At 34.1% G+C, this 25,822-nt stretch overlaps 1 protein-coding gene across 1 annotated transcript in view; it reads right to left on the reverse strand.

Annotated features, from left to right (window-relative positions):
* TMPRSS15 (transmembrane protease, serine 15) overlaps positions 1-21,048 on the reverse strand; it is an 82,540-nt gene extending 61,492 nt beyond the window's left edge. Inside the window, exons 1-7 of the mRNA XM_004675305.1 lie at positions 20,904-21,048; positions 17,417-17,547; positions 17,074-17,141; positions 11,593-11,750; positions 10,681-10,685; positions 8,776-8,800; positions 2,627-2,758 (exon numbers count right to left, since the gene is read on the reverse strand). Of these exons, the coding sequence (XP_004675362.1) occupies positions 2,627-2,758; positions 8,776-8,800; positions 10,681-10,685; positions 11,593-11,750; positions 17,074-17,141; positions 17,417-17,547; positions 20,904-21,048 (664 nt within the window). The remainder of the gene's footprint in view (positions 1-2,626; positions 2,759-8,775; positions 8,801-10,680; positions 10,686-11,592; positions 11,751-17,073; positions 17,142-17,416; positions 17,548-20,903) is intronic.
* Positions 21,049-25,822: the final 4,774 nt, after the last annotated feature.

Consider the following 25,822-nt stretch of genomic DNA (forward strand, 5'->3'; position numbering starts at 1 on the left):
CCACTCTGTCTCTGGTGAATCCTCTCACCCTCCGCATCTCTGGCCTGTACCCCAGTTCTGTATGAATAAATAAATAAATCTTAAAAAAAAATAGAACTGTGACTGAATAGACTTATAGGGCTTCAGGATGAAAACGTTTTAGAAGGTACAGTACTTTCTTGTGAAGCCTCAGAAAAAAATTTGGAGTAGGAAGGAGATAGATGAGCCTGTCAAACAATATCAGCCTTTTGGCTGTGGTATGAAAATGCCACCTGTAATGGGATGAGATTCATAAAGGCATGTTCTGAAGGTCCACAGAGAGCTTCCTCAGCTGGATCAGAGTCTACCAATGGCGAGTTTGCACAGGGCATTGAATTCCCCGTGATGTATAAATCAAACATGATCTGTGCCCGCCACCAAGGTATTTTGTGCACTCTGATAGGGACATGCAAACCATCTATGTAGACACGTGCCAACTTCCAAACAGGCCTGAACATTGACCTAAACACTGAGTCAGCATCTTTCCCTCTCAGGTCAGCTAAAAAGTGAACTTTCCTGCTGATGCAATTCTAATCAGAAAAGAAAAACAATTTAAAGAAATCTTGGTTCAGCTATAGTCAGCTATAAGTTGTGCAAACCTAAATAACTAAATACTAAAAAAAGGAAGCTGTGTGAGGAAGTCAACATTAATGTGACTCTATTTATAACACCAACTAGAATTAGAGCTCACAGCTGGAGCAAAAAGAAAGAGGGAGCAAAGGTCACTTTCATATAGAGAGGATTTTCTGTGAATGTAGATTGATGGATAGGGCTTTCATGTAGAAATTATAAGTTCATGCTACTGAGGCACAGTGCGCTGGGTTCTTGGGCTCATCATGAATGATTAAATGATCAATAAAACAACAGATATGTCTGACTCTTAGCTGGATACAGGTTGAGTGATTGATCTACTTCCTCATTCCACCAAGGCAAATTTTTTTCCCCAAAGTAGATACACTGCATTCTAAAATACATGTAATGAAAGATACAAGAAAAATGGAAAAGATAAGAGATTTAAGAAAGTTAATGTCATGGATGGGTAGTCAATGCACCAAGTTTCAATTAACACAAAACATCTATCATACAGAGAGGTAATAATGTAGTTTGATTATGTTTTTAAGGCAAATTTAAAGAATTAATTCCATTCTAATACTGAGGTTCATGTCATGAGACTATAGTGACTCAAAAAAGTAATTTATGGCCTTATTACCACACCTGATAGTTCTTTGGTTACTTTTTTGATATGCACTGATATTAATTGATCATGAAGTTTATAAACTCCAATACAGTAAAGATCAAATAGTAGGTGTGGTTCATTTTCTGATTATTCAGTTCATCTCATCTACCCATTTAAAGTTCTTCATGCCGATTATGTAGGCTTAACCTTGTGTCTAGCTTTGATGTACATTATTATGTTTGAGATGTAAATCAATATCACCTTTATTGCCTCATGATGGCACACTTGTATCATTTTTCCTTAAAAAGGTTTTAGAAACTGCCCAAAAACCATAGCAAAAAAGAATGTTGCTTTCTTCTTCTTTGAGTAATTTAGTTATATAAAATAGATTAAAAATATTCTGTGGTCTGCACTTTCTTCCAATATGCTCTGAGTGCACTTCAAAGTATGTAGTTAAACTCTGAAGGCTTGGAGTCTATCCAAGAACATTTGATTTGGGATTGCTTAGTTAGAAGTCTCTTTGTCGAGTTGCCTTTTTGGGAGTTGGTACTAGGAAAAAGATCAAGGCCTGGCTTATGTACCAAGTAGACAGGTAATATATAAAAGTTCAGCTTTTATGAAGCATTCATCTTTAGTTAATATCTGGCAAGAACAAAATAGAATAAAGCCTAACTACAGGCTTTACACATTTTAGGAATTAATTGTGCTTGAGGTCAGTTTTAAAACTGGTCATAAACCATACCAAAAATTGTTTAATTCATGCTTTCTGTTTAAATTCTGAAGAAGAAATTAGATATTTGAATCATATAAATCATTCTTCATGTTGCTTACCTATCTGTATTTCCATGGATGTAGTAATCTGTCATGCACTTAAAATGCAATCTGTCATGTTACTCAGCTAAAAAATGAAATAAGTTAAGAGCAAATGTGTTGAAGTTACAGAGAGTCAGCTTGGCATACAATAAATACTACTGAACCATTAAATAATATCATCATCATCACTCAAAATAGATTTTAAAATTTTAAATGAAAAAACAATGAAACATTAAGGATTGATTCATCATGGAGAAGTACAATTCAAGTACCCTAATTAGCTATTTATTATTTTTATGCAAAAGATGAAATGAGCAACAATCAAAATTAAAGAGAGCTAAACACTGAGTTAGAAGCTGTTAGGTCACCCAAAAAGGACTGAGATGTTGGCACATTGGTAAAAAAGACTAAAAAAGCATGGGAATTGGTAACAGACGGGGACACAGTAATAAGGAAGAAAAGTAATAAGAAATAAGGAAGAGGAGTTTTGGAAAATATCACTGCAGTTTGAAATTTTGTATTAAAATACAACCATGACTCTTCGAAAAGGTCATTCTCCCATAGGGGTCTGTGCGCATGCGCTCGTGCACATCGTGAGCGAGTGTGTTCTTTACTTACCACATACTTTACTGTCTTCATCTGAACCATCGGGACAGTTGGCTTCTCCATCACAGAACAAATCAGTTCTGACACAAGTTAGCCCATCAGCACAAAGTCTTGAGGGAGGTGAGCATTCTACTGAGATATTTTCTTTAAAAAAAAAAAATATATATATATATATATATATATATAGGCTCAACAGCCTACATGGTAGATTTCATTTCCTACCAATGGGGAGTATACAATATTTTGGTATTTATTATGTAGGTACATACTTATGATACTATATTTTAATTTAAAATTAAAAAATAAATATGTACATGAAATTAAATCTTTTCTTCATGAAATGAATAAGGCATTGGTAAAATACCAAAATTCTAAACTTTAGAAAAATATTTCTTTATTGGTGTTAGATATGAATGTTTATTTTGTATATTTTAACTTTGATAAATCAATTACAGTTTGGTATTTGGACCTGAATACTTACCCCTCCGACGGTTATTATACATGTTTGGCGAGACAATTAGAATTTTTATTACAGCATCTGCAGTATCTAATAACCCCTTAATTTTTTTATAAAATTATTCTTTGAAAATATAGTGGCTAAAGTCAAGATTTGCATCCTGCACAGAAAAAACTTGTTAACAAAAACCGTTTTATAGCAAAATAAAGGAATGTCCAGCACAATGCTACATTGATCACAAGGAAAAACCAACTCTTGTTGCATTCATTATGTCTGCGTCTAGTTAGAGCTTGTTAGCAAGAAAGCTGTAAATGACCTCTAAAGGGTTCTCTGTTGCAAGGATCTGATTGATTGGTATTATCCAGATTGTTCTCCCCTAAATCTCTTCTTCCATACAGCTTGTTTAGAGATGACCAAGAAAGGCACTTTATTTTAAAAAATTATCTTGGAACTTTTAGGTGCAATTATAAAATTCTTACACAATTTGGTAAAGATGTATGTTTTTAGATTCCAACTCAAGGTGAGAATGTGAGTCTGTGATTAAAATAATGATGAATTTTAAAAAATCTTTAAGCTCAATAGCATTCTTTATGATTGTTCTTAATCTTAAAACCAGCACTGTACTGCCATCTGCTGGGTTTTAAACATATATTTGATTCTGAAAATTTTCTTTGCTTCATAAAATTATTGGGAAAACAAAACTACTTTTGTCAATATATATTCTGAGGTAAGAATTAGGAGTATGCTTGGATAGCGTTATGTCTTTATAAAGTAAATGAGACTTCTGTAATCAGTCTTCATTAACATGGATGTAAATATATGGGAATTTCATAGATCACCTAAAATATAATATAGGATAGGATAAAAATCAGAGACATTTCCAAATGACAGGACATCTCCACTTAAGAGAATAAGATATTGGCAAAAAATGGAGTTAAGTAAACTCACATGTACCTATAATCAGTGATAGATGTGCAATAGCTCTCAAGGTAGTAACCTTAATTATTGTGTCCCTAACCCATGCAAGACATAACACTTACAATATTTCACAAAGCTCAATAAATAAAACAACAAAAAAGCATTATATATAAACTCTAGAAATGGAAATAGAAGTCTAAGTATTCAGCATTTGAAAGTATAGATTTTGGCATAGAGCTAAGAAGATGCGTAATTTTGGCTCTTCTATTCCCTAGGGACCTGCCATCTCCAGATGGTTCACATCTAATGGGATTGACAATTGAGTTCTGTCGGTTAAGCTTCAGAACTACACTTGCAAGTGACACCAGTGATTTCATCACTGATTATTTAATCATTCCACAGATACTTATTGTCTAGTATCTGTGGCATGGATTATTAAGTGATGAATGAATGAGTAAGACAGTGGCTCCATTCTTGTGGCATTTGGGATTTTGTCAGGGTAGTTATTTTTTAAATAATCAAGGTAATTATTATTTGAAAGGAGTCCTAAAATGAACTATGGGAACACCCAGCACTAGGCCATTGGTTCCCTTCCACATCTTCATGTAAGATTTTACATATGTTGAGAATGCACGAGAAATATGGAATGTTTGCATGCCCCTACAACAGCAGTCCAGTGTATGGAAAACAGGTAATCTAATTTATCTAGTTGGTAGGATGTTTTCAGAATTCCTAAGATGGAGAGAATTTGGTTCCAAATCTAGGACTTTTTAAAACATTTTGTATTATGTTAGAAATGTTTTTCTATAAGCAATCACTGAAAGTTTTTACATGCATATACGTTATGACCTGCCTATGCCTCACTAAGACCATTCTGAAACCATGTAGATAGAGGTGACCAAGTGAGAGGTTGTTCCAATGATCAAGGTGAAACTTAATGAGGGCTGGAAATTTGCACTAGCAAAGGGAATGAGTCATGGACTCAGTTGCTATTTTACAAGTAGAATTGATAAGTTTTAGTGACTAGGTGGACTTTTGAACAAAGAGCTGGGGAAAGAGGGTGCTGAGGAGGGTGCTTATGTTTCTGCAGTAATGAGTTCAATTGTGAATAGTTGTTAGTCTCATTAATAATTATAAGGGATGAATCACTGATTGTTTTGAAGTATTTCTAATTGATGGTGAAATATTAGGTAGTCTGGTATAGGTTATGTTCTAGGTCTCTCTAGATAGTTTAATAAAAATATTTTTTCTCTGTTTGGTCCACAGAGAATTTTCTCATATTAAAACCAATATGGGAAATACATATTTTATTCCTTAATAACAATAGTTGTCTCTTGTAATCTCATGATCTATGACATCTGGATTAATCTATGGGGATTTAGTAAGAAGGGAATTAAAAATTCTACCTAAAGAGGCCGTCCCTGGTGGCGCAGCGGGTTAAAGCACAGCACTGAGAATCTAAAACCGCTTCCGCATGAGTTCGATTCCCGCCTGCCCTGGAGGTGACCACATGGCGTGGCAGACCTCTCCTGACCCGCCCGCTGCTCCCCTCAGCAGTGTACTTCGTCGATCTGCCTGTTCTGTTTCCCACTCTGTCTCTGGTGAAGCCTCTCGCCGCCCCTGAGCTTCTGGCCTGTACCCCAGTTCTGTATGTACAAATAAATAAGTCTTTAAAAAAAAAAAAATTCTACCTAAAGAAATGTGCACCAGAAAATATTAGTTGATTCTGTTTTTTTAGAAGCTAATTGAATTGCCTTAATAATAATTACTGTTATTTTGAGTAGGAAAAAGACATGCACATATTTTTATATCTATGACATTTTATTTTCAGGATACTATTTTTGGGGATTTTATGAATACTCACCAGTAAATGATCATCATTGAAATTGTGCAAGTGGAAAATTTTAATAATCAACTTATATTTGTGTCATGAAAGACTCAGTATAAACTCAAATGTAGTTACTTTAGAGAGTTCTAAAGTCACAATTATTTCCAGAGACGCGGGTCTGTTCTGCTCTCCACTCTGTCTCTGGCTAATCCTTTCACCCCTGACCCACACCTCTGGCCTAACCCCACTAATTCTATGCAAAAACAAATAAAGAATCTCCTGCACCTACTTTGTGAGGTCTTGTGCTAAGCACTGTGGAGAATAAAAAGACTAATCCATTATTATTATTTGCTCTATAACACTTACAATAAGTGTTATACACAGATAATAATTTGAAGATGTTTTGGAAAACTAAGATTTTTATTTTTCCTATTTGTTAAACGGGGGTGATGGTGTTTGGTGACCAAAGCTATTTGAGACAAATTAAGCCTACTTACTGGTGGCAGAAGAATCCAAATCCATGCATGTCTGCCTTTAGAACCAAAATTATTTCACTACACTGCATTGGAAAAAGAGACATCTCTTTACAGAAATAATCATTCACAATGATAGAGCAAATTTAATCCATCTAGAAAGAGTGGAGCTGATCAATCCAAATGAATTTACAGTGCAAAGATACTTTCATAGTTCTGACCCTATGTGATAGGCATGTCATAAATTAGAAGAGAGCGTTCCAAAATACATATGTTGTTCTTTCAAATGCAGAGAAAGAAAATTACCTGAAGTCACAATAAACTTGTTGTTAGATAAAGTTCTCCTGTCGCAGTCCTGGGACAATTCAATTGAGGAGCATCACTCTATGCAGCTGCTCTTGGCCCAATTTCATGTTCTTTGCTAAATCAGCTAATTCTTTTTTCGATTCCCATGCCCTTCTGTATAGTGCAATTGTAGCAAGATTGCATTTTGTACAAGATTTAGTAAGCCCGTGATAGTGAAACTTTTGTTTTTGTGCAATCATTGCTCATATGGCAAGCAACAAAGGTCTAGAGAAAGCTACTCTAGAAACCCTTACAGTGTACGAACAATGCCCAGAACAGCCCCTCTTGGCTCTCACCAGCAACTAAGTTATCAATCAGAGTAATGCTCCTTAGTTCCCATCTCTCTCCTCCTGGGTTCCAAATGGGTTAGTAAAACTTTACAGTAATTGGCAACAAAGGCAGTTGAGCAACAGAACATAATCCTCACAGACTTCATACCTGCTATCATATAAAAATTCTCTTTGGCAGGATTTATAATAGTACTAATGCCAGGTATATGATGCATGCATTTGTTGATTTTTCTCAAACTCGTCTTCCAGGCATATAAAAATGAGAATAAACTTAACATCCCTGAAAGGCATATTCATAATAAATTACTGCTTGGAAACTATGGTTTTCAAGCTTAATTGTCTTGTTCTTCTTCATAAATCTATAGTATCTTGCCATAAGAGAGGAATAAATGGGAAAGATGATTAAAGACTCTTGTAGTCCTTGATCCAACAAAAGAAGGAATATGCTATTTTGCCACCTACTTACCTTATGAAAATGCTGTGAGAATTGATTCAAATAATAATAGTCTCAACAAAAATGGATTTTAAAATGGATTTTTTTTTTTTGGTCAAATACATGATCAGATTAAAATGAGCATTGCTATGTACAATTATCTTGTTTTAAACTTAGTTCAGCTTGGAATAGGTTTTTAAAAAGTATCCAGCTGTCTTCTAGATCATAAGAAGGAATGGAGAAGGCCTGTCCTCTTATTGTGCCTGTTATAATATGAGAGGGTCCAGTGATATCCAAATGGTCTCTTTTCATACTTTTTTAAAAAGATTTATTTATTTATTCATACAGAACTGGGGTACAAGCCAGAGGTGCAAGGGTGGTGACAGGCTTCACCAGAGACAGAGAGGGGAGCAGAACAGGCAGATCGTGAAGTATACTGCTGAGAGGAGCAGCGGGTGGGTCAGGAGAGGTCTCCCACGCCATGTGCGTCACCTCAACGGAGGGGATCGAACTTGCCCTGAAGTGGCTGCCGCTAGTTTGCAGTGCTGCGTCCTAACCCTTTGCGCCCTCATGGAGGACCCCAAACGGTCTCTTTTAATCTTCATGACCACAATCCAAAATACATATTTTAATCATTATTTTGCAGATAATAACTATGAAGTTCAAAATAAGTAGGTAGCTGGCCAAAGACCACATGTCAAGTAATTTATATAAATGTGAAAGATGGGACCAACAGTATACTCATCCCATCCCTGTAGTTCACACACAGGAAATGAGGTTTCTTTTCTGTGTTCCAGAAGAGAAAAATGTAGGGTGAGGGAAGTATTTGCCCATGTTCTCTAACCCCTCATCACCATGCCTTCTCAGATAGAGTACACTGCTTTAGCTACTTATATTTTAGCAGATTTGTTTCCCACATAATATGGGAGAAAATTTTAAGTTCAAGGAATCCAATAGTGATTCTTTATACATACAAGTATAAAGCACTTAATGAAAAATTCCTGAATGAGTGAATCCATGGCTTCTTTGGTATTGGATTAGCAACCAGTGGCATGTTGAGAGAGAGCCAACATGTCCAACTTGTGTGGGGGGAAATAATCAAAGGAAAAACTGCTAACATTGAATGAAACTGACTTTCCTTAAAAAAAATTTTTGATGCTAATGATGTCTTTATTAACCATAGATAATGTAACTATCTAATAGAGGAGGGGAGTGATGTCAAATAATCCAGGTTTAGCTTCTAAAGTAATTTTCACTTTTTGTGGTTTAAAGCTAAACCTGTAAGTTTTTGTACTCCAGTTTTCTTATCTATGAAACAGAGTAATATTAACTGCTGTGTTATCAGAAACGTCTCAGAAACTGAAAATGAAATACAAGGAAACTATTTTAATATGATAAAAATAATATTAAAATTGACCTGGAGATGCCAGAGAACTGCTAGTCTATAACAATAGGTGATATTAAGATAATTGCTATTATTTTTATTTATATATTAAATTATTTTAAGTGGTAACTTTGCATTAGAAAACTACATATAATTTAGAAGTATAAATTTACATTGTGGTGTGCATGTCACACCACACCCACCACCAAAGCACCCATAATCCTTCACTCTGGTACACTAGGTTCCCACCTGGTGCCCTACGACCTACCCTTTTCTTTTACTTTCAGTTTCATACTCATGTTAATAGGTCTTTTTTTTGTTGTTGTTCCTTAGAAAAGTTATGTTCATAATACCAGAACATAGCACATTCATGTAAAGAATGAGTATTTGTTCACTAAGTAGTTGTTATATATTACACTGTTTCTTTTATTTTTATCCTTTATATTGGATTTGATAGCACAAAGTAATGTTTATAATTTTCTGAGCATTTGTAGTTATAAAAATGGAGTGAAGAAAATGCTGGACTAAAACAAAGCTATCACTAAGTCTTGGTTCTCCTCTCTAAAGAGTGCAATGCAACACATCTGGAAAGTCATCATTTGATTCTCTAAAGATGCTGGAATAAAGTTGATTTAAATCTTGGACTTATAAATGTAAGACATTAACTCTAGATTGAATATTCATTCAAAGGGCATCTCATTCTATAAGGTTCTCATTTTATCTTTTGTCATGTTGAATACAATTACTTGATTGAGATACCTTTATTAAATTTCCAAAATCTGTTTATTCAATCTGTGGAACTAACCTCTGAAAAAGTTATATTTTCCCATTTACAAAGGTATTTATTCACTATAGCTTCATATATTAATTTATATTTAAAACAGACCTTAGCAATTGTTTTGTGTTAAAACATATTAATATTGAATATAATAAATATATATTAGGACCTAAACTAATAGATTTGTCCTACTTGAATAATCTTCATTATCTTGTTTCTGCAACACTTATATGGCAGTTTCTAAAAGGAATGTGGTAGATAATTGATAATGATAATTAAAAATTAAAGTTAATAATACTTTTTAAATGAAGAAAGTAATATTTTAATTATGGTTTAGTTTTATTCAAAAGTGTACTGTACAAAAAATCCACAGTTCTTATGAGATTTTAAACCAATTTTAAAGTATTATAAATTTGAAAAGTCACATGATAATAATTAATATTAAACTTAAATAAATTTAAGTTTGATGTCATGTCTATGAATATGTTTTAACGCAGTCCAATGAATGAAAATGTACCTTGAACTTGTGAAGCATATTCTTGGGTTGATGTGACATATTCTAATTTAGCTCCATGATGTGATTTTATTGAATAAATGAGCATTTCTTAAAACTACAAAACCCTTTCTCCCTCATAGCTCAATTGTAGGTAGTCATGAAAATGAATTTTATAATGTCTGCCACAGGAAATCTTCAAAACCTGATCTACATTAAAATAACTATAGCAAGGAGACAATTTTCTGGAAGTAACTATGAAAATTAATCATTAAGTCACATTTTTTGAAATGCCTCAAGTACTGACTCGAAGAAAAAAAGCCATTATAAACAAGCTCCCGTTTATCCAAACTAGCTTTGCATTGATCTTTTCATCTGTAATGTGGAGGGGAGAAGATATTCTATATCTATGTAATCCTATATAATAGGATTGATATGAGGAGTAAATGTGTTAATAGGTAAAGCTTAATAACAGTAGCAGTTTTCAGCTCACATGATAACACAAAGACCAAAAACAGGATCTGCTCTAGGAGCTGTGCAGTAGGTAGGGTTTCTACTGTCAGGAGATGAGGCTCCAAACACATTAGCTCTCTTCTCACTGAACATGTAGGAGGTAGCAAGAGACGTAATGAAAGCATACACTGTGATTTGAGGTACTGTCAAGAACAGTCACTGGAGAGTTACAATTTCATATCTACCACGACAAATCAAAAGAAAACAAAACCAAAATCTGCTATAGGATTTTATATATTAATTTGAAGACAATCATACTGGTATCATTTTGTAACAAACTATGTGAATGTTAGTTTTCTTTTATTCTGTTTGATATGAATACTTATATATTGATTAATTTTCTAATATTCACCATTTCTAAATCCCAGCAAGGAATGATACAAAAGGACCCCAAGGTTTCCATATAAAAGACTGTAGTCCTGAATGGGACTAGAAAATTGGTATTGTTCTCAATGAAAATAAACACAAATTGTCAAGGTTGAGCTGAACAGAGGAAAACTAAAATGAAAAATTTGGAATAAGTTAACCAATTATAGACATCTTGGGCCACTATAATTTTTAATGTTCTGTGTCTCTCTGTCCTTAATTTATTCTTATTTTAAAATTATTATTTTTAAAATAAAGTTTAAGGTTTTTTAAATAAGTAATTGGGATGGACCAAACTCATTGCCCTTGTTTCTTCTCTCCTTCTTTTAAATTCTCAAGTAACAATTTGACTCACCACTTAGTTCTAATGTCTCCGGAAAATAATGAGTGTCATTTCCTGTTGGAATGTTCCTGGTCAGAGTATTTTGATGAATGCTAAGCATGTGATAAAATCCAAAAACATTTATGCATTCCAGTATTTTCAGAATATTTTTGATATGTGACATGTCATAAACTTTTTCTCTTTGATAGTTTCCTTTAAATACAGTTTCTTTTGAATTTCTGGTTTCTCATGTAAATGTATTACTTTAGGCAATAAGACCTTTTCCTAAAGTCAAGGGCAATCCTGCTTCTTTCCTGGTATACAGCTAAAATTTTAATTTCATAGCTTAATGATTCAAAGAAATAAAAAAATATTTACAGATACCTGTGATATCAATGCTGTTCATATCAATCTGGAAAGTGGCCAGTTGACTGGATTTATTTGCTTCAATACCGTGTATCAATTCTTCTTTTACATTTTCATTTGATACCCACTGGCCAAAGGAAAGGTCAAATATAACTACAATGCTGCCATTTCTGCAAAGCAAAAGGTGACAAAAAAGGTGAAAGACAGGCTTCTTTTAGTGATTTGTGCTCAGTTCATATAAGATGGCTATGAAATTCTCTTTAGTGTGACTAGAATGATAATCCTCATTCTATTGTGCCAGATATGTTTTTTTTTTTCATATATTTATTTTACAGATAGAAGAAAAATAATAGACAAAATGTTTTCCTAAGAACATAAAGACACACAGAGGATCGATGAATCACAATCTTTTGAGTTATCTTTCTGACAGCACAGATTATAGCAACTAAACCTTTTGGACATGATTATGTCTACATGTGGTAACTACAACTGCCACATCTATCTTGGGGCTATGAGATGAACTTCTTGGCAAGCTAAAGATAGCATAGAAAGAAGGAAAGCATATATGTTTTTTTATTACCTTATTATTGTTATTGTACAGTGAATTAACTGCCACTGAAACATCCAGAATTTTGTGTACAGTCAGATGATAAGCATTTATTATTTAAAGCACTTTCTATAATGTTTTCTGTAAATTATAGATTAAGAAGCCCTAATTGGCATACTGTCAGTTCTCATCTGATTTATTTAAATGAAGTTCCAGAAAAAAGAGATTATTTTTATACCTGATGGTGTTCAACAGTGTCATTTCAGGAATAAGATTGAGGCTCAGAATATAACAAGAAACTTTGCCCAGTCATACAACCTAATGATATCCAAGATAAGAATGAACCCATGAACCTCTGTTTCTCAGATAGGTTTTTATATAGTTCTCATACACCCCCTCGTCCACCACTACTGCTATCAACATCATTATACTACCTTTCAATAGAAAAGTCAGTACAACACTTTTCTCTGGAAGCAGATTTAGTTGCTATAATCTGTGCTGTAAGATAACACTTTTACCTGGTTTTTATTGTCATACATTGTTATCATAACAATATAACCAAGTAAATGAGGAAAATAACTTTAGTTGAGGTTTTTTTAGAGGAAGGGAAAGATATTTCATTCTCTCCCAACATTTGAGAGATAGATTCTTTCCTCTTTCTCCTCCTTTATCTCATCTCCCTCCTTCTTTTCCTTCTTACTTCTCCTTTTGTTCTTTATATTGTTCTTTCTTTTCCCCCCTCTTCTTCCATCTCCTTAATCAGTCTCACTACTCAAATCGTTAAATGGATAGAATTAAATATGACTAAGATGAAGCAAGAGTAAGAAGCATCCATTAATTTTTCTGTTTTCAGTTCCACATCTTTGCTTATGAATTACATGCTACTTTTAACTTTGATTAAATCTATTTTTTTCCTCATTATGTAATTTCTACAAGCTTAATTTTACTGGACACTTGCTTTTATTTCATCTAACTAAGGGAGTGGGAAATATATTTTCAATAGGGAAGTTACGAATCTGGAATATTCCTTCATTGAGTTGAAAGCAACTGGCTTGGCTCATCCTCAGGCATAAAGTATTTTTTTTTATTTAAAAACTGTATTCTCTCATAGCAAGAATATAACGGAACAGGTGAGAAGATAATGATAATGATGAACAGCTATATACCAGAGACATTTTGTGGGGGTGGAGTGGGGGATGGGATCAAAACAATGGGGGGAGCGAAATGCACTGGACTATGGTGATGGCACATGGGTGATTTGGTGATGGGAAACCCAAGGGGATTGCAACTGAGATGGAAAAAGGCACAAAAATATGTAAAAATAAACTAATATAAAAAAAACCCTGTATTTTCTTAGTTGTGAATTGTGTATAACATTTATTAAATTTATACTTTGCAAGGACAGGCACTTCATATCTTATATTCATTTATAGTTGTAGTTTTAAAATTTGTTTTCTTAGTGTAAATGTTGAGATAAGAGAGATGTATAATAGGAATCAAGAAAACCATAATGAACACTGTGTTTTACCTAATAAGAAAGCAAAGCTGTTAAATCAGTGGTTAATAATGATCTCTATTATTGCTGTAGGCTGATTTTGTTTATTAAGGTAAATGAGAGTATTTTTGCAGGAAAAAAATTACAAAACACAAAATAGGTATTTTCGTTTCAGAGTACTTGTTCCAGCAGAATGTCTGAGTCTTTTTTCTTAAGCAGATAAATCCTATCATTGTACAGGGGACCTGTTGTGCAATAAATCAAAAGGTTTCTTATCTCTTATTTTCCTTAATGATATTGATAACCTTTAGAGCTGCTGAGTAAACAAAAGTCTTTCCTTTCCTAACTTTGTGACTCATCTGTGCTCAAAGAGCAAAATAGGCTGCATTTGCCACAAAGGGTAAACAGTACTTAAAAAAAAAAAAATCAACTGCTAAATGCTGTCTGAGACAGACACAAAACAGAATTAACAGAAAATGTGTCTGGAAAAGAACAAGCCATCTGACTGCCCTGCAGAGTGGTTAAACACACAGAACCCACACACACATGCACAAACGCACAAAATACATTTTGGCAGGAGTTAGCATTAAATGATACTTGTAAAAAAAAAAAAAAGAGAGAGAGGGACAGGTGAATGGGTAATTTAAATAACTTTCGCATCAGCAGTGCTATATACTGACAGTATACACAGGCATGTGCAGATGCGTGTCCTGTGAGTTTTATTTTATTTTATTTATTTATTTTTAAAGATTTATTTATTCATACAGAACTGGGGTACAGGCCAGAGATGCGGAGGGTGAGAGGATTCACCAGAGACAGAGTGGAGAGCAGAACAGGCAGATCGACGAAGTACACTGCTGAGGGGATCAGCGGGCGGGTCAGGAGAGGTCTGCAGTGCCACGTGGTCACCTCCGGGGCAGGCGGGAATCAAACTCATGTGGAAATGGCTGAAGCTTCTTAGTGCTGTGCTTTAACCCGCTGCGCCACCAGGGAGGGCCCGTGAGTTTTATTTTTTAAGATCTATTTATTTATGCATACAAAACTGGGGTACAGGCCAGAGGTGCAGGGAGTGAGAGAATTCGCCAGAGAGAGGATAAGGAGCAAAGAGGTAGATGCACAAAATACACTTTTGAGGGGAGCAGCGGGTGAGACAGGAGAGGTCTGCTGTGTCATATGGGTCGCCTCTGGCCTGGGATCAACTCGCACTCAAGTGCTGTGGCTAGCTTGTAGTGTTGCGCTTTAACCCGCTCCACCACCAGGGTGAGTTTAATTAAAATCAGCCACATAAAGGAAAATAAGTATTTTGCTGAAGGGGAGGGTGAGCAGCAAGGAGGGACCCAGTAGATTATGGTGCATTGTGGGTACTCTGGTGACTGGTGTGGTAATGGTCACCTCCATCTGAAGGTGTGAACCAAAGAAGGACAATGTGTTTTTAAAATACATATACATTACTTCAGAGAAAAAAAGATAAGATTTAAAATAGAATGAAGTAACTTAATTCCAGTGGGAGTGGGGAGAGGGTGGAGAGAAGGAAGAAAGGAAGATAGGAAGGAAAGGAGGGAGGGAGGGAGGAGAAAATATATTTGCAAAGGAAGTTTTAGATGCTTTTTGTTGTTGTTGGTTCTTATAGTTGTGTGGATATTAGTTAGCTGAGAACTCAGCTATTTCTGTTTTCTGATTTTATTAACTGGAGTTTAAACTTAAAATAATCTATACAATTATTTAGGAATCTTCACTTTTCCTTTTCAATGGAGTATGTCTGTTATATTATGATTATTTAAAGTAAACCTAAATGTTCTTTGTCTTTTTCTTGCTTCTGAATTCCTTTTTATATCCTCAGCTCAGTTTTCTAAATTACCGACTTGAATTTATCTTACATATGTTTTCATGGGACCCCTGAACATTGAATCCTACAAAAACTCACTTCTGATTGAAAGTAGTTCAGGTGTCAATGTTGAATGTTACTTGAGAATCACAATAAATTCAAATCAAGGTTTTACCACTGTGATCCCTTAGGTAGCTATAAAAGAGGAAAATAACTAATTCAGCAACTCAAATAATTAAATCAAACACTGTGATTTAACTACCTAGAGAATAAAGTTAAAAATCAGGGGGAAAAGGCTACATATTTTCAGCAAGTTTCCCAATCCTATAAAAACAGTTACCCAGCATGTGTAGACAACAAAGGGTCCCCTAACTGGGCACTGTGCTTGTGGGGATTTCACTGGCCAGATCCCGGTAAAGGAGAGACAGGTAGCTGGTAAGTCTCTCCTCAAGGAATTCTAAGACCTTTGAGAACTGAATTGGGGTTTATGTTTTAATGCAAAGGTTCACGGTCAACCGACTGCCAAGTTGGAAGGAAAAGAAATTTGATTCCACACACTTGAAAGTAGATAAATGGCTTAAAGTGTGGCAGAAAGTCTTTAGACATGGTTTTATCTTCACAGAATAAATATTGAATGAATATTTATGAAATGGAACTTTGAGAAAGACAAAAAAATTAACCTTTCTCGAGAGTGGCTACCTCCTTTTAGTCCTGATATTGGGCCAAGATAAGAGGTTATCAGAGTGTCTTAGACATCTTGACTAGAGGTCTCTGTACTGTGGATGGGAATAAGATGGCAGGTGGAGGTAAGGAGGCAGAATAGCAGGGCTCAGTGGAAATTCAGTGTGCTAAAGAATAACACACATAGATCAATAGGCAAGAGAGAAAAAGGGAGGGGGAAAAAGGGAGGAAGGAAGGAAGGAGAGAGGAGAGAAGGGTGGGGGAAAAGAAAAAGAGGAAACAATATTTAACATTTTGATATAAAAGATAAAGTTTTCTTTTAAGGTTTTTCTATTTTCTTCACTGTACCTTACAGTGATGAGGTGTTTTGTTCCAACCGAAAATACCAAGGACCTAAATTTCCTCCATGCATTAAATCATCTTTATTTGACCTGCAATAGTGTCTACGCTTGATTTTGGACTTCACTTTTGTACCTCTGTATGGTTACTGAGAACTAAATTCTCTTTTACTAATATCAAGACTTGTGAAGTTCATATACTAAATATATTTTTTGCCTGTTTTTCTGGTTCATTTATTGCTGATCTGAGATAAGAGATTAACCTTTCCAGAAAGTCAATCTCATTGTGTTTCATTGACCTAAAGTCTTCTCTATGACTCCTATTTGATACAGGTCAAATATCAGACTATTTCTCTACATAATACATGTATTCAAAGCCAGTTCCCTTTATGCGTTTCTGCAGAAAGCATGTTATCCAAAGTTGTTGTTTTTCTTACTTACTATTAATATGAAAGTTTATGCTATGTATTTTCCCCAATCCTCAATAAAATTTAGAATGCCACTCCTGGACACAATGATGCTATTTTATGTTATGGATATTAGCAAAAAGATCAGTAATTGTGATTCTGTGCTTCCTATTAAAAGAAAAAATTCAAGCTATACGCACATAAATTGTAAAACTCTTGAGTTTTTATATACATTCTTCAGTTTACTTGATTGAAAGATCTCATCCAACTGAAAAACAGAAAAGGAACTTTAAGAAGCACATTAAATTTGATTTAAATTTTTGTCTAAAACTTAACCAATGTAATTTTTATGTCCTACTTATAAATAATTGGGAAAACTTCCTTTTCTTTGGTGAAGGTATCCATATATTTTAGCATCATGGGCACATTACATTTATTTATTAAATTTTTAAAGAAAGGAAATGAGAGCCATGTATCTTTTTCTAAGTAATTAGTGAAACTATGTCATGAAATCTTTAGCCAAACAAAATTAAAGCTTCCTACCATTTGCTGAAGGTCAAATGCGAGGACTTTGAACTCCACTGAGAGTTTATCTTGCAAATTAGGGTTATATGTAGCTCCGGATGTTATTTTAAATGTTCCTCTGGCTTCATGACTTTTCCCAAATTCTGCATCTAGATGAATTAATAAGAAATGACACACTAAAAATGCAAATTAATAGTACAGGCTATACACATTCTGGCTAAGACATGGAAGCAAAATCCTTGCTTAACATGCTGGTCTTGCAGTTCTTGCTTTTTCTATGAAGTCTTCATGTTTCATAATCAGGCTTATTTTTAGTTGTCCGTTTGTTTCAAAGATTGAAAAGTAAGCTTCTTCACTATCCAATTAATTTTTTTCCCCTTGTCTTTGAAGGCTAGCCGACACATCAAGCTTCCAGGTTATTTTTATTATTGAGATTTCTTTTGGAAGACACAGGATGAGCAAGTTCCACCAATTATAGGGACCAATTCAGGGAAACATGGTGAGAAATGAACCATTAAAAGTTTTGTAGTTGCTTGCAGATACTTCTTAAACACCTAGCATCCAGGAATACTGCTGGTTTCCTGCATGTGGATTGCTGTGAAGATTTCAGTGTTTGTTGCTTTGAAACATAGCTTTGAAGCTACTTCTTTCATTCTAGTAATTATAAAATTGGCATGTATGACCTTTTCCCTTCTGATGACAGATACCATTATTGTAGCAGTTATTGAGAAAGCTGCGGAAAATATATTATCTCAATAGGACAAAATGTAAAGAAAAAGTTAATAAATTGAATGTAAGTGTCGGTAGTGGAGTGTACCATTAAGACCTGCACGATCCCTTTTTCAGAATATTTTATTTGATATATATTTATATTTAAAATGAATCAGTTCAACTGAAACCTTCATAATGATAATTCGTAATGACAAAGTCATCAATAATTCTAAATGATACATAACTCTTACAGTGACCTGATTTATGAAAATGTTATTTCTTCTTTTCCAAGATGGGCAATAGGAAATCACATTCACTGAGAAAATTTTCCAACATAATAAAGGTCATAAGAGACAAACCTAATATCTGGATTTAGGATTAACCAACTTTAGAACCCAGAATCTGTCACATATTGACACCAAACTTCCCAAGCTCCCAAGAAACTTTAGAAATAACATTACTATTTATTCTGTTTCATTTGCTTTTAAACATTCAAAATTAAATTTAGATTTATATGTTCAAACATGTGGAAGAAAAGGAAAGACTAAAGAAGTCAGAGATTGGAGGTACAGAAATATGATAACTAAATTTTTATAGGAATCTATGATAGATCCTGAATAAATAAAACTAAAACTGGTAACATTTGAGTGAAGCATATGCTTCAGTTAATAGGATTATATTAATGTTCATATTTTGGTTTTGACAATTATACAAAGTGATTGATACTAGTTAAATGTAGAAAGAGGTTATCAAAGAACTCTACAATTTTGCAATGTATTTGCAAGTCTAAATCGATATGATAAATCATGAATTAAAAATATAATTTATGCCCTCTAATGTTCCTTTATAGATTTATCTGAATCCTTTTTTATATTCTTTTGTTCTCTACTAAATCATATTAGTTTTTCTACACATTCCCTATTTTAATTACAGAATTGCCAACTTTTGTATCTTTACTGCACATCAAAGAACCCAATGGACTTCCAAACGATTATACAAAATTGAGTTACTCAATTTAAAAAGACCAAAGCACTTACTTTTCTAAAGGTCTAGGTGAAATTCTATTCAATTATTTTTCCTATAGTCATGTAAGATATATAAAAGTATTCTTTCCCTTAAAATATACTCTTATTAGTAACTGTGTTTACATAATTGTAGGGTTATACTGAAATTATTTTATTAAACTACAATTATTTACATTCACATTTGTTACATTTGATTTAATCCTTACTTATAAATCAGAAGAAAATAGCTAAATCAAAGGCTAACTTTTCTTGATAAAACCCAAATCACTCACATTAAAAAGTTTTAACCTGTGATTTTTCAGCAAGAATTAATAGACCCATTTACTACAATAAATATAAAAAAATGTGAACATTTTCTTAGAAATAAACAAGTGTAATATTCAGGCTATGATGGCAGTTTAAAAAAATATCTATAAACTTTTCAAATGGCAAATAAAAGCACCAGTCCCACAGTTAAGTTATATAATTTGGAATCTTTATTATCTAGCAATGACACAAATTTAAAGAATTAGCAAGTTCCATCTCTGATTACTCACATATACAACAAGGGCAAGAGAAACCACTAACTCACAAGATTGTTTGTATACTCATGTTTGCAGTTTATGACAATGAAATGATACAAGTGACATTTAATAAAGGTAAGAGTTGCTTTGGGCAGATTCCAGGAAATGCCAACTTTAAGTTTGTAGTTGTCCTCTCCAAGTGGACAGAGGGACAGTGCTAATTCAGCTAGCAGCACTGGGTGAGCTTACTTATCTCACATGCACTGAGAGAACATGTAATTTTATTTTATTTATTTTTTTACTGGTTTTGAGGTACCGTTATTTTACATCCTTTATAGAATGTCCACATTCTAGGACTTCCCCCTACAGTCACTGTGGCGATTCCACCATGCATAAAAGTTACCACAAGAGAATATATTTAAAGATCTTTGAAAAAGTATGGTACAGATAACTTAGCTCTGCACAATGGTTATCTTTTTCTTTTTTAATTTTTAAATCACAAATTCACAAGTTGCTACTTAGACACTGTGACATTTCTGTAAGTCTGCATTTGCATCCAAGCTCATTCAAATTTTTGTCCTAGTAAGAGAGTGAAGAAATTATTCTCTAGAAAAAACTATTTTATCTTTAACTTTGCCTAGTTACTAACTTGTGTAGTCAATATCTTAGTATGTTTATAATTTAAATTCTGTCTTAATGAACACACAATGAGATGTACTTTGTCTTATTGTGAAACTAAAAAAGTTGCCTTTAAAAAAAATTTATTTATTTATGCATATTAGAACTGGGGTGTAGCCCAGAGGTATGGGAGGTGAGATGATTCACCAAATACAGTGAAGATCAGAAAAGTTGAATCTATTGAAATACACTGCTGAGGGGAACAGCAGGTGTGACAGGTGACAGGAGAGGTCCGCTGTGCCATTTGGGTCACCTCCCTGGTGAGGGATCAACTCAAGCCTCAGGGGCTATGGATAGTTTGATAGCACTGAAACTTTAACCCCTGTGCCACTAAGGGAGACCCAGAAACTGAGAAACTCGCTGAACATAGTTTATTTTAAAACCTTAAGTCTTTTGCTTGACCTCTCTACATTTCAAAATTTCTGCCAACTAACTTTTTGAATATTCTGTGATGTGGCAGTGAAATATCTCTACCTCGGAATGAACATAAATACCTTGTCATGAAAGCATAACAATGAATATAACTTACCAGTAGGTGACTTATCAGCACCTGAGAACACTTTCACTAGCCAAAGGTGTATAACTTACCTTTTTCTGTTTCCTTGATTGCCAGCAAGGACACTGCAATTAATCCAGCACAAATCACCACCATTATGACAAAGAGAGCTGCAAATATGGCTTCATAGGTACTGAGAAAACAGTACCTGGCAGGTACATTTCTTTTTGGTGTCATTTCTGGCTTTTGAAGGTATAGGAACCTTCAGCACCTGAAGAGAAAAATCTTTCAAGTCTTCAAAATCGGTAAAGCGGCAACATGCAACTACTAGTCTTACTAGTGTGTGTAAATGAGTCAAGTAGTCCTTTTGGTAGCATTATGTCCTATATATTAAAGAGCTCTAACCGGTTAGTTAACTTTTAAGAAGGTGTGAGTTAAGAGTTGTCTAAAGTTGTAAATGTTAATTAGTCTGAACCTATCACATGTCAACATGAATGAAAATACGTGCTGTAAACAAAAATGATACTTTATCATTTTTGAAAACTATTAGGAAATAGGTGAAATTCATGGTAAACAAATTAGTTATTAGGCATGTGACCTAGATGTTTGTGCAGAGTTCCTAACAGATCAACCTCTAACCTCTGACTCAGGTCATTAAGCATTTCTTCTGGTCTACATACATGTTGGCATTCTAAAAATAACATCTATGCATAAATATATAAAAAACTTGACATCAGTGTATATTATACCTGCTTTTCTGTCCTTTTCTGTGTTAGAGAGAGTGTGTATATGTGTGTTTATATCACTCACATTTTGTAGTCTTTATTATACCACCATTATATAATGCAAAGCTAAGGAAGTATTGACTTAATTTAAAGGAAAGTCCACTTAAACAAGATATCATTATGGTTACACCAGGAATGGGTGTAGCTGCTGTGAGAGAAATAATGAATTTGTTTCTGTTTTAAGGATGTATCCTGGGTGGGGAAGGTACTGCTTCTGGACTTTATCTTTTTAAATATGCCAGTTATAAGAAGACAGCAAGTTAAGATAAATTCTTCCTTAACTCCAGGCCTACGCTTTATGGGAATACTGAGATTGCTTTGTGAAAATTAAAGTACAGTTTGTCTTCAGGATGTTCATGCTCTGAATAGCAGGGCATCTAGAATAAAAAAAAAAGAAAAATAGAAAATTTAATCAAATTCATTTGAAATAAATCAATTTACCTTCTATTTTGGTTTAAATAATACTGGCCAGTGATAGGGAAGCCCTAGATAGAGATTGTAATGCACTGAAATTGGGGCATGTTATAGTTGACTGAAATGAGCAATATCCATTTTTTTCTCTCTTCTTTACAATTTAAAAAGAAAACTACATTCTGCACCCCTTGTTAAATTAGATTATAAATGACTGTGTATATTCATAGAATATATTTACATTGTTTAATTGATCAAATTGCATTATTAAGTCCTTTAAAATATACATGGAAGATACCACTTACAAATTTAGGAGAGTTTCTTTTTACTTATATTCCAGATTATTCTAGCAATAAGTCACACCCTCTGAAAAACTGGAGTTTATAAAGTGGCCATTGATTTTGGGGGACCAAAAGGTGGAAGAAACACAATTATATTTTCATTTTATTATTGATACAGAAGCAGTTGCTTTCCAAAAAAACTAGTAGAACTTAAATTGCATTTATTTTGACTTTATATAAGGAAATTAGAGGGTAAAGATAGACTAAATAAAGTTGAAAACCAAAAATTAAACACTTAAGTTTCAGAAATAAAGTCAGCACTCTTGTTATAAATTATCTTCAAATAATGTTTTGAATAATTATAAATCATATACTAAGAATATATGTCTCTTTTAGAAAAGACAATAATATATGAAGAACAAACTGAAATAAAACAACAGGTTAAGATAAAAAAACAAATTATTTTTCTTGAAAATTAAAAAGTTGCTAAAGTAAAATGAATCTCACCTTATCAGATATCAAAACTCAATACAATGCTATAATAATAGAGTGCATGATATTGTTTCAGGAGTAGAAAAATATCTCAGTGGAATATAATAAAGAACCCGCAAACAACTGGATGCACATATGGAAACTTCATTTATCAAAAAGATAGTGTTTTGAGTAGGTGAGGAAAGGGTGTTTATTCAATCAGTGGTGCTGGTGGGCTGGTTATCCATCTCAGGATAAATAAAATTAGATCCTTATTTTATTCCATGAAGGAAAATAAATCTCTAGTAGCCTCAATGTATACTAAACAGTACAGAAACTTAAAAGAAAATATAGAAAGATAGCTTTCTGATATAGATACTTAAGTTTTTCAAAAAGAACTATAAAACCAAAGGTCAAACTAAGAAGGAGAGTACTGATTAACATAGCCAATAGTAACACAGGCCTTTTAAAAAGCCATCAATATCAACAAGAAAGTAAAAATTTAAGACACAGATTAGAATTTTTTATTCTTTTGACTTATTTTGTTTTGCTTTTTTTAACCATATATTTTTTAGTTGAGTCACAGAATTGAGGCCAGGATTGTTAAACAGTTTTAACTATTGCCTTTCAGCTTGCCATGTGTCCCTGGCACAGACCAAGGAAAACAATGGTGGGTGGGAACCTTACAGTTTACAGCGTAAGAGTCATTTCCAGGATCTGTAGAGAATTTCTGCTAATCAATGCACAAAAGACAAACAGTTGGCAATTAACAAAAGCACAAAAGTAAACAATGAGGAAAATTAGAGCTTACAGGTCAGTAGGTACTCAACTTTAGGAGGTGTTCATCTTTAGTAGTAACTATGGAGTTTTCATTATAATTAAAAATGAAATATTATTGTCCTCAAATATACTAACAACAGCAAAAAAATACATCACTGGGATTCATTGTGAGGAAATGACACCAGCTATGCAACTTCTGACAACTGACAAATTCTGGGCAGAAGGGAAAAACTCTGAAAGATCAGAATTTCCATTGCTAACTTATATTACAACCTCCCTTTTCTGTATCAAAATATTCTGAGCAACCACCAGCTTACAACTGGATGGCCTTAGCCTCATAAGGTGGCTGCCTGGCCCAGGCAAGCAGGTGCTGCCCCAGGACAGGAAATTCCTCTTCTCCTGAGTCAAAAGGCAAGACAAAAGGCAAGCCCCAGGAAATATAAGACCCCCCCTCCCCAGGGCACAAAGATTCCTGGAAAGCTTCCTTGGTCTTTTGAAACAAAAAGAAAACCTCAGATAAGACTCCCAGGGTATAAGGACTCATGGACAATTTCCTAACCTTGCTTACATAGGTTTGGCTTAATGAATGACTTATATAACTTCTTAATGTAACCTTTTCTTCAACAATCCCTAACTACTCTCTGCTAGACTTCAGTTAGCCATTAGCTTCTCTGTGGACAATCACTGGTAACTTTGCTAACACAATTTATTCCTTCCCTAAGACCCCTAACAATCCTTTGCTAACAGCTCATCCTTTCCCAGACCCTTTATCCTTTGAGTCATAGTTAAACATCCGTATATACATGAAAGTTATCATAAATGTGTATAATCTGGTATGCCATAAAATATCAGAAAGAGGATGCATTGTTTCCTTCTTCCTTGAGAATTTTTATGCTTCTCAAACTATGCAACATCTGTCGACTGACAAATTCTGGTCAGAAGGGAAAAACTTCTGCCTGGAATTAACTTACCTTATACATTATTGTAATTAACTACTTGCTACACAGTATAAATAAAGATCTACTGAAAAGATGGGCAGGAAGACTTACACCAAACACCGACTCCTGTGTCTTCCTAAGTCCCCTTTCCCCTTTTTTGGAATCTCTGCATGATGATGCAGGATCTCACCTAAAGACCCTGTCCCCTACTGCGTGTTGAAGCAGAGTCCAACAAGGAAAAAATTCAAATAATCACGTTGAAGAGCAGATTGGTAATATTTAATAATACTGAATAAGCCTATAAAATTGGATCCCCAAATTTCTCTTCTAGCTGGAGAAACTCTTGTATATAGACAATGAGACAGTACACACTATAACACCCTTTTAAGCCCCACAAAATGCAGGTGAAACTTGCATCCAATAATAGGAAAGTAAATTGTAGTATCTTTATACAATAAAATATATGCAATTGAAAGGGTGCTATAACTTGGTGCTATGTATATCAACCTAGAATTGATAAATTTTAACATAAACAAATTGCAGAAAGATAAAATTCAGTGCTACACTACTTAAAGTCAAAAAAGAAAATTGTTTAATGAGGCAGTTATGTTACAGGGAAAACCCAATATGAAATGGGTTGACTATAAGTCCTGACCTGTGTGTTTCAAAGGGAATTATAATAAGATTCAACTTCAGGCACACACAAAAATGTTAATAAAGGGTTTATTTACAAAAGAAGGGGGAATGAAAAATGAATAACTCAGAGAGAAAGAAAAGGAGATAAATTAATGAATGTGTCCTATCAGTTCTGCTGAGCTGGGACCCGATGAAAGGTGGCAAATAAGCCAAGAGAGAGAGAGCCCCACAGAGGCCCACATACACCCAATCACCCTCAGGTTATGCATCCAACCACCCCCAGGTCCCAGCAATCCTCCCTTTGGTAATGATGAAACTATGTGATTTGTGGTTTAGGTGTCTTGGATCTCTTTGTTCTGGAGTTTGGGTGGAGTCCATAAAACCTGTGTTTGTGGAGTTCATTCAAGGCATCTTTTCTCCCCAACAGTTATATGTAATAGAGTTACTAGAAAATGATAAATAGAAAATTAATTGTGATGGTTTTGGCTAGGTAGCATAGTGGAAGTGTGGGCTACCACCCAAGAGGGCTTCAATTGCATTTGCACTGTATTCATTCTCTTCAAATTCTTGAAATAAGTTGATGAATCATGCTAACATCGACAGAGCTCTTAGAGCTGGATGGTTAAGACATATGAACTAATATAGCATCCCTACAAAAAACATATACACTCTTATATTCATACACATATGCATAGAACTTTTTACCTTG

This window comes from Condylura cristata, unplaced genomic scaffold, assembly GCF_000260355.1.
Source record: "Condylura cristata isolate star-nosed mole 26May11 unplaced genomic scaffold, ConCri1.0 scaffold00003, whole genome shotgun sequence".
Lineage (NCBI taxonomy): Eukaryota > Metazoa > Chordata > Mammalia > Eulipotyphla > Talpidae > Condylura > Condylura cristata.